At 49.2% G+C, this 11,900-nt stretch overlaps 1 protein-coding gene across 2 annotated transcripts; it reads left to right on the top strand.

Moving 5' to 3' along the window:
* Positions 1-1,152: 1,152 nt before the first annotated feature.
* Positions 1,153-11,647, top strand: Ccdc43 (coiled-coil domain containing 43). 2 transcript variants are annotated; one of them, XM_005394533.2, is made up of 5 exons: positions 1,153-1,431; positions 4,956-5,043; positions 6,608-6,743; positions 8,407-8,462; positions 10,018-11,647. In XM_005394533.2, exons 1-5 carry the CDS (start codon positions 1,228-1,230, stop codon positions 10,203-10,205), a joined length of 672 nt encoding a protein of 223 aa, XP_005394590.1. In that variant the 5' UTR covers positions 1,153-1,227; the 3' UTR covers positions 10,206-11,647. The 2 variants fall into 2 exon arrangements, with proteins under 2 accessions (XP_005394590.1, XP_005394591.1); XM_005394534.2 differs by lacking the exon at positions 8,407-8,462 and having other exon boundaries at positions 10,018-10,188.
* The last annotated feature ends 253 nt before the right edge of the window (positions 11,648-11,900 follow it).

Genomic DNA, 11,900 nt, shown 5'->3' with positions numbered 1-11,900 from the left:
CGTCACCACACCCAGCCTAACAGGAAGTTTTTAAAACTCATGTCCATTGTTACTTTGGTACTAAACTAATTGTGTTGGTTACTTTTCTCTCCTCGCTGAGACAAAATACCGATGCTCAAAATTAAGGCAGGGAAGGTTTATTTAGCTCGCACTTTTTTGGAGGTTTCAGTCCATACCCGGCTGGCTCCAAGACAGACTGGCACACAGCACTGGCCAAGGAGGATGTTCTTGAAGTTTAGAGTGTGGAGAGCCTTCACTCAGTTTGTGAAATTTGTTGATATCTTTGAAAATCTTTTGTCAGATGAGCACACTGGTGCATGTCAGTAATCCCAGCTACTTGGCAGGCTGAGGCAGGAGGATCCCAAGTGTGATGCCACCCTAGGCAATTTAGACACTGTATCAAAAGAAAAAATAATCTAGGGCTGTAGCCCGGTGGTGGACCACTTGCCTACCATGTGAGGTCCTGGGTTCCACACGCACCACTGCAAAAACAGCAGCAAAAGTCCTTCGTGAGGCCTACGGCAGTGGGAGGAGCATGCGCAAGGTCCTGCGTTCAGGCTCCTGTACGAAAGGAAAATAGAGAAAGGAACATCTGAGGTCATGAAGACTGCCCGGACTCCACGAGCTGCCTCTGCCCCGCCTCCTGGGGGCGCACTCCAGCTCGGGAGCGCACGGACTGGCACCATCAGGCACAGCGGCCCGAACTCCTACACGTGCACCTGTGACCTGCAGGGAGAGCCCGGTCACGCGCACATCCGGGCACTTTCCGGGCGTCCCCCAGTCCTGTGCCGAGTCGCGACTCCGGGCCCGGCCAGGCTCTGTCCTCCGCAGGAAGAAGCCAGGCTATCCGGACCAGCAGGCAGCTCCGCCCCGACCCTGCGTCGGTGCCGCTCCCGCCGCCCGGCTGCCGCCTCGGAGGCGCAGCCTGGTGACAGCCACGTCTGTTCTCAGGGCTCCGCCACCAGGTCGCGGTCCAGGTCTCGAGAAGTAGCTGGAGAAGGAGGGACAGCCCGGCCGGAGCAGGCCGGGCCCGGCTCCCCGCACCGCAGAGACGCCGAGCCAGCGGAGGTTGGACTGTGCACGTGTGCAGCGTTAGCCTTGACCGCGCCCGCCCGCGTCCACGTGACCGCGGTGGGCGGGGCTTCCCGGGCATGCGCCTTGGCCCGCGGCGCGGCCGTCAGGCACTGCGGCGGGCGCCTCGAGGGCTAGTAGGACCCCGGCCCCAAGATGGCGGCGCCCAGCGAGGCGGCCGCGGCTTCCTCCTGCCCGGGCGATGGCGGTGGCGGGGGCTTCGGGTCCTGGCTGGATGGGCGTTTGGAGGCGCTGGGAGTGGACCGAGCCGTGTATGGCGCCTACATCCTCGGCGTCCTGCAAGAGGAGGAGGAGGAGGAAAAGCTGGACGCTCTGCAGTGCATCCTCTGTGCTTTCCTGGTGAGCAGCGAAACCCGGTCGGCACGTGGCACCCCCTTCCCCACTCGTGCTCACGGAGGCTCCGTGGCCTTCCCTGGGAGAACACGCTCCTGGCCCGAGCGCGGGGCCGTGAGAGGAGGGCCTGCTTCCCTGCCAGGATGGAAGCGGAGGGTCCGAGGGGGCGCTCCGGCTCCCTCTGAAGACCTAAGTGCGATCGGGGTTAGGGTCGTCATCAGTCCCGAAAACCAGTCCCGTTCCCCTCCATTTCAGTGTTCAGCGGGGGGAGCCAAACGTTCTGGGCTGTCTGCCCATGGGGAGGCAGTGCCTGGGGCTGTCCCACGACCAAAGCCGGTAGGAAGTTCCGTCGCAGGTAGGGGTCCACGACCAAAGCCGGTAGGAAGTTCCGTCGCAGGTAGGGGCCCACAAAAGGTGAGCTGGTGGCAGAGGTCTCCTCGGGGTGGGCGGAGCTGAAAGCAGTGTCATGCTTGATCTTTTACAGGGTTTAGGCATTTGGCGATCATTGGTGTGGCGGGCGGTGGATGAGAGCTCGGAGAGAAATGTGCCAGCTGGCCTCTTAGCAGATCGCTAGTTCACAAATGCGTACTTAGGGTTTACTTAGGAAGCCATCAAAATGTCCAGTCTTCCAGCCTGATCTTCTCTGCTACATTCATCTCCGCTCCCCCACTCCCACACAAAGTTATGGTGGATTCGATTTGCTGATCTGTGGCACCCAACAGACTCTTTCCGTGAAATAGGAGCTGAAAAGTACATGTGCTTGTTTTGTTGCCAGTGCTGTGGGAACTAGGGTTGTCTTTGTATTTGTGATGCAGAGGTCTTGCAAACTGGACCGCTGCTGTGAAAGCCGGCAAAAGCTTTATCCTTTGGCACCTGTCACAATGGACAGAAAATCAAAGGATATTAGGAATCCTGTATAGATATAAACATACATAAACATATTTTGTAGAAAGTAGGAAACAGTTTCAAATCCAAAAGTATTCCGTGAAGGTTACAGGGCATACTAGGAAAAGAAAAAAAAAAAAAAAATCTCAGCGGAAGTGCAATTCATGGGCACATGATTGAAACCTTTCACTGGGCAGCTGTCCCACATCCCTCTGGCGAGAACCCTCTGAGTCAAACTTGCTGTGTTGAGATTGCCCTAAAAAGTGGAAAACTTTAACAAAGCTTGTAGAGCAGCTTGGGAGTTCGGTAGAAATACAGCCCAGTAGAATAAAATCTTCTCTTGGACCCTGATGTTGCAGATTACAGGGTAAGGAATAAGAGGCAAGGAACTTTAGTTTTTGTTTTTTCTTTTTTTCTGGTGGTAGTAGGGGTTGAACCCAGGGCCTTATGCACTTGTTCCACCGCTGAGCTACATTCCCAGCCTTTGTTAGATTTTATTTTGAGACAGGGTCTCACTAAGTTGCCCAGGCTGGCCTCATACTTTGATTTTCTGTCTCAGCATCCTAGGTGGCTGGGATTACAGGCATGTGCCCCTGTGCCTGGTCCTTGAATTTTGCTTCCAGTTGGGAGTTTTCTAAAGACTCAGTGATGAGCTTGTTAAAATAACTTCGGTACTTCTGGGTGTCATTCCCTTACCCAGCCCTTTTCATGGTGTCCTGTGTGTCTGTTGATAAATGCTGCTAACAGACTCTTGAGAGAAGAGGTGGTTATCTAGAAAAAACGTAGTACTTTGTGTCTGTGTATCAGAGCATAAGCTGCAGAAGACAGAATCACCTTTGAGAGTCCCTGTCACCCCGACCCGTTCATGTGCCATGTTTGATTTTCTCATGGCTTTCCTCACCCTCCTCTGTAGAAACTGGCTGGGAAGAACTGGGCGGAAACCATGCAGTGGAGCAAGGGTCCTGTCCATGAAACAGCTGAAGAGTAAAAGGGCCAAAGGGATGTGTTGTGCATTGAACACATATTTTAAAGTGCTGCTTGCTTTTTCTTCTCTTTTTTTTTTTCTTTTCTTTCTTTCTTTTTTGAGACAGGGCCTCACTATGTAGCTCAGGCTGGCCTTGAACTCACTATGAGCCCTGGCTGGCCTCAAGCTCATGGCAGTCCTCCTCCCTCAGCCTCCCAAGTACTAGGATTACAGGTGGGCACCGCCATGCCTGGCCACAGTTCTGCTTTCTGTCAGCCCATCTGGACGCATATATGTTAGAGGTCCCTAACTTTTTGCATTTTTTTGAGAGAGGCTCATGTTATGTAGCCTACGCTGTCCTCACATACAAGATACACCTTCCCCAGCCTCTCTAGGGCTGAGATTACAAGTGTGTGGGCCACAACTCCTGGCTACCCCTTTTATATCAAATGCTTTCTAGGAAAAACAGGAAGCACATCCAAATCAGTTGCTAGATTGGGCTATGATTAAGTCTTAGGAATTACGAAGATTGTGAGCAGGAATTCAAGGCAGGTTTCAAGAACATGGTGTATACTGTAGTCAGGAGCCAGTAACAATAAAGGTCAGAAAGTCAGACTTGCTCACAGGCCTGGTATAGGCACTTAGGGTGTCTGATACCACAGCCAGCATCGTTTCTGTTCTACTGTGCAGAGCGGGAGATGGACTGGCTCGTGCCAGACCCTGTGCTGGAGTCAGGTTGGCCCCTCTGCCTGTCCATCCCTCGTGTCCCCCAGCCCTGGGTGTGCTGTAGTGTGGACGCTGATAAACCCTGGAGAATATTCTGACTGTGTCAGCTGAGGAAAAATTCAAGGGGTGATTTTTGACTTAGGTGATGGATTTTTTGCACCAAAAGAATAAGAACTGGGGAGGCATGGAAGGGAAAATGGGAGATGCTGGTCAGAGGGTAGAAATTCTCAGTGAGACTGGAGCAGGAAGCTTCAGTGACCCATGTCTGAGTGGTGACCATAATAAATGGCGCATTGTACATTTCAGAATTGCTACAAAAAATAGATTTTAGATGTTTTCACACAGAAAACTAGTGTGTGAGATGAGCCTTGTAATTACCTTGATTTTATCATTCCATAGTGGAAACATATCAAAACATTACATTGTATCACACAATTATATGGGTTGGTTTTTTGTTTTGTTTTGTTTTGTTTTGGTACGGGAATTGAACTCAGGACCTTGGGCTTGCTAGGCAGGCACTTGTGCCACTGAGCTATATCCCCAGCCCAACACACAATTATATACAATTATTGTCAATTAAAAATGCAATATATATGTATTTAAAAGTTTATCTACCTATATTTTTTTGAGATAGGGTCTTATGGTATATTTCAGGGTGGCCTTGAGCTCCCAGGTGTCTGGGATTGAAGGTGTGTGCTGGCACCCGGCTGAATCTGTCACACATTTTTTTTTGGTACTGGGAATCGAACACAAGACCTCATGCTTGCCAGGCAGGCGCTGTGCCACTGAGCTGTATCCCGGCCCCTCACACGTTTTGAAGCCTGCTCTACTTCTGGGCCCAGACCTCGGCCCGGGTCCCCTCCTTCGGGAGCGCTATGCCTCTGGCAGCTCGTCTTTAGGTGGCTGTTGCTTTCTTGAACTCTCAGAATATTAATTGGTCTCCTTTGCCCACTAGGAAGAAGACTCCCTCCTTACCATCTGCAAAGAGATTGTGGGACGGTGGTCGGAATCTCAGAATGTTGTTCCCAAAGTGAAGAAAGAAGGTAGCGTTGGTGTTTGTGGTCACCCCAGAGCCTCTTCTGGGAACCTTTGTGCAGGGGACCCCAGGGAGTTTCACATCTTCCTTCGGACACTGATGCCCACCAAGGTTTCTGCCAGCAGTGTGCTTTAGCTTTCTTCTTTTTTTCCCTCCCTACTTCGAGTTGAACCCCAGCCCTGCGCACTGAGCTCCATCTCCAGCCCCTTTTTTATGTTTTCTTTTGAGGCAGGATCTTGCCAACTTATTAAGTTGCCCAAGCTGTGCTTGAATTTTTGATCCTCCTTCCTCAGCTGCCCAGGGTCCTGGGATTACAGGTGGTTTTAACCTTTTACTGAACATTGATTTCCTTTCACCTTTTCCATTTTACCTTATCGGCCTGAACACGGTTGTCTTCCCTGGGTTGGTGGTTGGTTGTTTCTCCCTCCTTCTCTCCCTCTCCCTCCCTCTCTCTCCTCTTCTCTCTCTCTGTAGGAGGTTGGGGATTTACTGGGAATTGAACCCATGGAGTGCTGAGCTATCTCCCCAGCCCTTTTAATTTTGAGACAGGGTCTAGCTAAATTGCCTAGATTGTCCTTGGACTTTGAATCCTCCTGCTTGAGCCTCCTGAGTAGCTGGGATTACAGGTGTGCACTGCCCTGGCTTTTTCATCTTTCCAGGATCCCGTATTGGCCTTGTGGGTACAATCAGCTATATCTTCCTCACTTCACCTTTTTCATGTTCTCATTTCATAATACAGATTGTAGTTGGGATTGTGCTTGCTTCAGCTAAGCTCTTCACCTTAATTTATGCTGAAAGAAATGGGCTCATATACCCAGAATTAGGATGGTAAGTTACCTGAGAAAATACAAATCATAAAAGTCAAACTTTTCGGTTCCCGGTACTGGAGAAAAACCAAAAAAAAAACCAAAAAAAAAAGTCAAACTTGGACACAACCTGGCGCAGTCCTCTGCTGCACTAGAGTCACCTGGTGCACTGGGCTGGGCCAGGCAGTGGTGTTTTCTAAGTGTGCCCCAGACAACGCTCCTGTGCGGCCGGGCATGAGAAGAGCTGCGTTACACCCCCGTGCCTTTCCTCCCTGAGCATAAGCAATAAGATCATAATTGATCTTATTTTAAAATGTGGCAAAATACTGTGTTCTTTTTTTTTTTTTTTTATCCTTTCGAGACAAGATCTTGTTATGTAGCCCAAGCTTCAAACTTTTGATCCACCTGCCTCAGCCTTCCAAATACTGGGATTACAGGCCTGCATCTTCACACTGAGCAAAATATTCCTAAGAATTTTACTTGGCATAATGATAAACTTGAGCAGGCGCAGCCTGGGTTGGTTGCACATGTGGGCGCTTTCCCGAGATTCTCAGGCAGCACCTCCCAGGCCTTTTCTCTAAGCAGCAGCACCTCAGGGCATGAACCAGTTAGTCTGTGTTGCCCCTTGGGCCAGCTCCTGCCTGCTCATGGCCCCTAGGAAGGTTCCTCTGACAGCTCTGGAGTCAGCAGGTGCAGCCTGGGGGGCTCAAATCACGAGCCCCTTCCTCTCTGTAACTGCACCGTCCCTTCTTGTGCTCTTCCCAGACGAGGTCCAGGCCATCGCCACACTGATTGAGAAGCAGGCACAGATCGTGGTGAAACCTCGGGTGGTGTCAGAGGAGCAGCGGCAGAGGAAGGCCGCCCTGCTGGCACAGTATGCTGATGTGACCGATGAGGAGGAATATCCTTGCCTGCAGCCAGGGCGTGGCTCAGTGACCTGGGGAAAGGGCGTGTGTGTGTGGGGGTGTCCCCTTAATTTCCTGTTTTCCCCTCTAACCTAAGCCAGCCTGGTGCCACGAGGCAGGAAGTTAGTAAGTTCAAGGACAGCCTGTGCCCCTTAGTGACCCATCGAGTCCCTGCCTCAGTAAATAAGGGCTGAGGATGTAGCTCAGCGCAAAGGCCCTGGGTTCTCTCCCTGATACCAAGAAAAAAAAAGCAATTCTCGGTGGCTCTGAGTGGCTGTGAACCATGGAGAGGTGAGTTGATCGCTTACACACACACATACGCACACACATACATACACAGACATACATGTAGACATGCTTACATGCACACACACGTGCATGCTCACATACACCCACTCACCTCTACACACACACACACACACACACACACACACACACACACACATTTTGGTACAGAGATGGAGCCCAGGGCCTTGCACATGCTAAATACTGCTGTGCTCTTGAGCTGAACCCTTAGTCTAGACTTTTTGTTTTTAACACATTATCAGTACATTCCTGAAAACTTTAGTGTAAAACAAATCATGCCTTAATGGTCCTTTTTATATTGTGCTTTCAGAACATTTGTGTCTTATGGTTTTCTGGCTGGTTTTTGTGTCCTGAATGTTACTGAGGCACTAAGAAGAATCGGAGGCAGCAGGACGTTTGTGGCAGATCACAACCAGAAGTTGGGTACTGTGAGAGTTACGCCGAGTTAGGAGCAGTCTCATGGGACTCTTTCCACTATGATCGTAGTTAAAAGTACAGCCGAAGCAACCCCAGAGTAAATCTGGAATTTGAGTGGGGACTCTACAGAAAGCGAGCGTGGGGGGGTCAAAATGGCACCTGTGGGTGGGACGTAGATGGACAGCTCCCCTGGTGCACACGGATGGGGTTGGAGCCTTGTGCTTGGGCCGTCACTCTAGAAATGTCTGCGGCATCATCAGGGCTGTGAGAAGAATTACCGGGTGCTTCCAGCTGTTTCCATTCCAGGTTTTCCTTGTGGCTCTCTTGCCAGGGTTGGCAGCACTGTAGCCCTCAAGACAAAAATGTCAGTTCTTGGGTAAGAAAAGAACTTTGCAAAGCAACAGCTATCCTGGAGGATGTGTGGAAACTCAGGTTTCTGGGCATTCCCCCCCAGGGTTTCTGGCTGAAGAGGTTGGGTCCAGGAAGGCACATTACTGGGCACAGTGCTTCTGGAACTGCTGGTGAGAAGGTGTCTTGCTGTGCCCTGGCCTGCAGGTTGCAGTCACCCAGAATAACTTAAATTGCTTCTCAGCCTCTAAGAGGAGAGTTTATAGAAGCTCTGGACACAATTCCCTAAGTGGAGATTTTCTTTTCTTTTTCTTTCTTTCTTTCTTTCTTTTTTTTTTTTTTTTTTTGATTTTTGAGACAGTCATGTAGCCCAGGTTGGCCTCAAACTGCCAGTGATCCTCCTGCCTCAGCCTCCCGAGTGCTGGGAAGACAGGTGTGTGCGTTACCCGACTTTACCGTCATGCCCCAACAGGGCCCACCCTGCGTGTAGCCTGCTTCCTGGCTTAGCTGTCTGGGACACGTTTCTGATGCTGAGTTGGGTGGTACAGGCCTTTGTTTTCTGTCTGACTTTTCCTTAATGGTGGTCACTGAACCAGACGAGAATGACGATTCCGGCGCTGGGGTAAATGCCGGTTCTGACAAATGTATCCTTCTGTCTGTGTCTGTCCCCACGTGTCTCCAAAGATCCTCTAGGGGGTCCTTTTCTACTCTGTTGTCACTGCCAGGGCTTCCTCTATCTCCAGGTACTTCTCTCGTGCCAGCACAAGGAGCCCACCCTCGATGGTCCAGGTAGTCAGCTTAAGACCGTGGTGGTGAACCTGTGTCACGTGTGCCACAGCCACCTGCTTGTTGTCATGGAGAGCTCTGCAAGGTTCACATTGCTGCAGAAGCACTTTCTCCGGCTGAGCGAGTCGGGGGGCTCTGTGCAGGGCTGGTGGGAAGGCTTTCCAGTCTGTACGCCAGGGCGCAGATCTGGGCTGTGTGGCGCTGTACAAAGACTGAACACTTTAGCTGGAGATATACATAGTGAAATACCTGTGCTGAGGAAGGTCTCTCCTGACAGACTTGCTTCCTGAGCCGCTGCCCAGAGAAGGCAGGCTTCTAGATCCACTCTGGAGCTCAGGAGGACACTGGTTATTAGGGAAAGAGAGCTGATTGCAGGGTCACTCACTCATTAACTTCGGTGTTGGGGTTAAACCTAGGGCCTTGTGCATGCTAGGCACATGCTTTACCTTTGAGCCACCCCCTAAGCCTAAAGTATTAAAGTAGAAAGAAGTCATGCTTTAAGATAGGTGCCTGTCTGATATTAACAGACCTTGTTTTTATAATTATAAGAAATGAGAGCTAGGCATGGTGGCTCATGCCTATAATCCCAGCACTTGGGAGGCTGACGCAGGAGTTGCTGCTAGTTCGAGGCCAGCCTGGGCTACATAGTGAGTTCAGTGGCAGCCTGAATTACACAGTGAAACCCTGCCTTGGAAAACAAACATAAAAAGACATGAGTACAATTTTTGGCTAGTTATTTTCTAACAATTGTTAAATTTATTTTGTATCTCGTAAAGTCTTGTAAGCTTTAGTAGTGTAGGAAAAACTTGGTAAGATTATTTAACTTTTCAAGCATTTTTCTTTTTCTTTTTTCATCCTTTTGAGGCAGGGTCTTGCTGTGCGGTTCAGGCTGGCCTTGAGCTCACTTTGTAGTCCAAGTGGGTCTCAGACTTGCAGTGATCCTCCTGCCTCAGTCACCCGAGTGCTGGGATTACAGGCATGTGCCACCATGCCCAGTTCATACTTCTCAAGCAGTTTTATAGTGCCAAGTATATAATTTTCCAGTTATACTCTTATCATTAAAACTGTCGTAGCTACACCAGCAATATTCTGTTGTTGAATATGTATTTACACTTGAGTGAAACTTCATTTTGATAATGTACTTTAAAATTCAGATTTAGCTAAACCTGGAAAGAAAGCCAAAAAGGCCCCCACAAAAATAGATTAAAAAAAAAAAACAACTAAGAGAAAAAGTGATTTTTAATCTGAAAGATGTTTTTAGAATTGCCCTGGTAGCACTAGGATTTCTCTGTAGAACAAGATAAATGCAAGGATTATCTTTGAAGGCTGGGACCCAGGGAGAGGACAGCAGGGTGAGGAGGATATTAGCTGGGGCCTTTGTCACCTGCGCCTCAATCCCTTAACTCACTTCAGCTCTGTTCCGAAACACCAACGTGGAAGATGTCCTCAGTGCTCGGAAACTGGAGCGGGACTCACTTCGGGATGAGTCCCAGAGGAAGAAGGAACAGGACAAGCTACAGAGGGAGAGGGACAGACTAGCCAAGCAGGAACGCAAGGAAAAGGAGAGGAAAAGGACACAGAGAGGGGAGCGGAAGCGGTAACCCCGGGTGGCTCTGCTCTCCCCCGGCAGACCTCAAGCCGTGCTGGGTGTAAGAGGACTGAGCACCTCGGCGAAGGGTTTCTGCTTTTGTTTACATGGTTAAAAGGAAAATCACAATCATCCTGTTACAATAGGTGTGTGTTTGGTGGTGTGGGCAGTCACGTTACAGTCGATACTCTCTACCAAAGACCTGGAAGGGGGCAGCCTTTATATTTTAATACCCAAGTCCCAGGCTCTTTAGCTCCTTTTTAAAAAAAAATCTTCCATGGATAAAGAGCAGGATTCAGGAAGCTTAGTCAGGTTTGTCCTGAAGGAGCGAAGCCAGGACCCCTGCTCGGTGGTGCGCAGTGGAGCACAGGCTGCTCTGGAGGTGATGTTTACCCCAAATGTAGCGGTCTCCGGCTAAGCTGGAAAGCCCTGCTGAATCCAGAGTTGATAGTGTATGCCAGCAAACTAGAAAGAGGGCAGACTATTTGGTGAGGGAATGTTGTAGATTTGAGAATGTTTTTAAAGAAAGTTTCAGCTTACAGGAGAAAAAAGTCTTTAAGTAGAGATAGTTACGCATTTTTCCTCACCTAGGCAGTGACTTTAAGAAGGAAGAGTTGGTATTGTGTGCAAGGATATCCTTGTTAGCTAGATTTAACTTTTTATAATTGTGAATCTCCCTGAGTAACAGTAGATTTTAATCCTGATTTGCCCTAAATCATGACTGATATGACTGCTAGTTCCTGGTTTAGGGAAACTGGAGGAATTACCCTTGTAGGAAAAATGCTGGAACCCTGGTGACACAGATTCTTAGGACAGCACTGGTCAGTGCCAAATGAACTCATCCAGTGGGCAACTGAGGGGTGAGGCCTGGAAGTCAGAGGTTGCAGGGCTCTTCCTGCAGGTCACAGTCACAGCCACATCTGCTGCAGGCTAGGCCCTTCCCTTGCTGGCTCCGGCAGAGCCACCAGGGCTCAGCAGACCACCACTCAGGAGCTGGTCTGCCCACCTGGCTTTTTGGGCATGGTGCAAACTAAAATAGTTTTTACATTTTTAAAGATTATAAAGGAAACTAGGTGCGTCACAGGTTTGAGCCTAGCCTGGGAAACTTGGTGATTTAGCGAGCCCCTGTCTCAAAATTTAAAGGACTGGGCATGTAGCTCAGTGCAAAGGCCCTAGGTTCAATCCCTAGTACCGCAGGAAAAAAGAAAAGAAAAAGCATGATAGACCACAGGTGGCCTGTGAAACCTAAAATATTTACTATCTAGCTCTTGAAGAAAGTTTGCTGAGCTGTTTTATATCACTGCAAGATTAACAAGATCTTTTACCTTTTGCAGAAGGTTTTTTAAAAAAGGCATGAATAAAGAAAAGGAGATATGTTGCCTCTTCACAGTCCTATAACCATGGCATTGCAAAAATAATTACCTTTTTAAAAAAATAAACTTTATTTAAATCATGTCTTCTGTTTGATTCTTTCCAGGTACCTGTGGAAATAGGGTTTGTGTGGACAGTCACTTAGGAATGTTTTTACTTTATGCTTTTGTTTTAATTAGCCCTAGAACCTCTTCTCCCTGGAATCCATAAATTCTTTTCCTCAGATTTCCTTTCTGTGGAGTGGAGATCAGGAGATCAGAAAGTTGTTTGTTTTGGGGGGAGCCGGGGAAAAAGTCAGTAAATTGGCTTTGAAGTCTTCTGAGTTACTAGGGCAGGC

Source organism: Chinchilla lanigera, unplaced genomic scaffold (assembly GCF_000276665.1).
Source record: "Chinchilla lanigera isolate Chin_1 unplaced genomic scaffold, ChiLan1.0 scaffold00050, whole genome shotgun sequence".
Taxonomy (NCBI): domain Eukaryota; kingdom Metazoa; phylum Chordata; class Mammalia; order Rodentia; family Chinchillidae; genus Chinchilla; species Chinchilla lanigera.
The sequence above is the reverse complement of the archived record's forward strand: the minus strand, read 5'-3'. Positions and strand labels throughout refer to the sequence as shown.

Bases quoted from the DNA above. Each gene is read 5' to 3' on its own strand.
- Ccdc43 (XM_005394533.2), top strand. From the start codon at position 1,228: ATGGCGGCGCCCAGCGAGGCGGCCGCGGCTTCCTCCTGCCCGGGCGAT. The intron at 6,744-8,406 runs ATATCCTTGCCT...AATGGTGGTCAC, and splicing joins GATGTGACCGATGAGGAGGA to TGAACCAGACGAGAATGACG. The intron at 8,463-10,017 runs GTATCCTTCTGT...AACTCACTTCAG, and splicing joins AAATGCCGGTTCTGACAAAT to CTCTGTTCCGAAACACCAAC.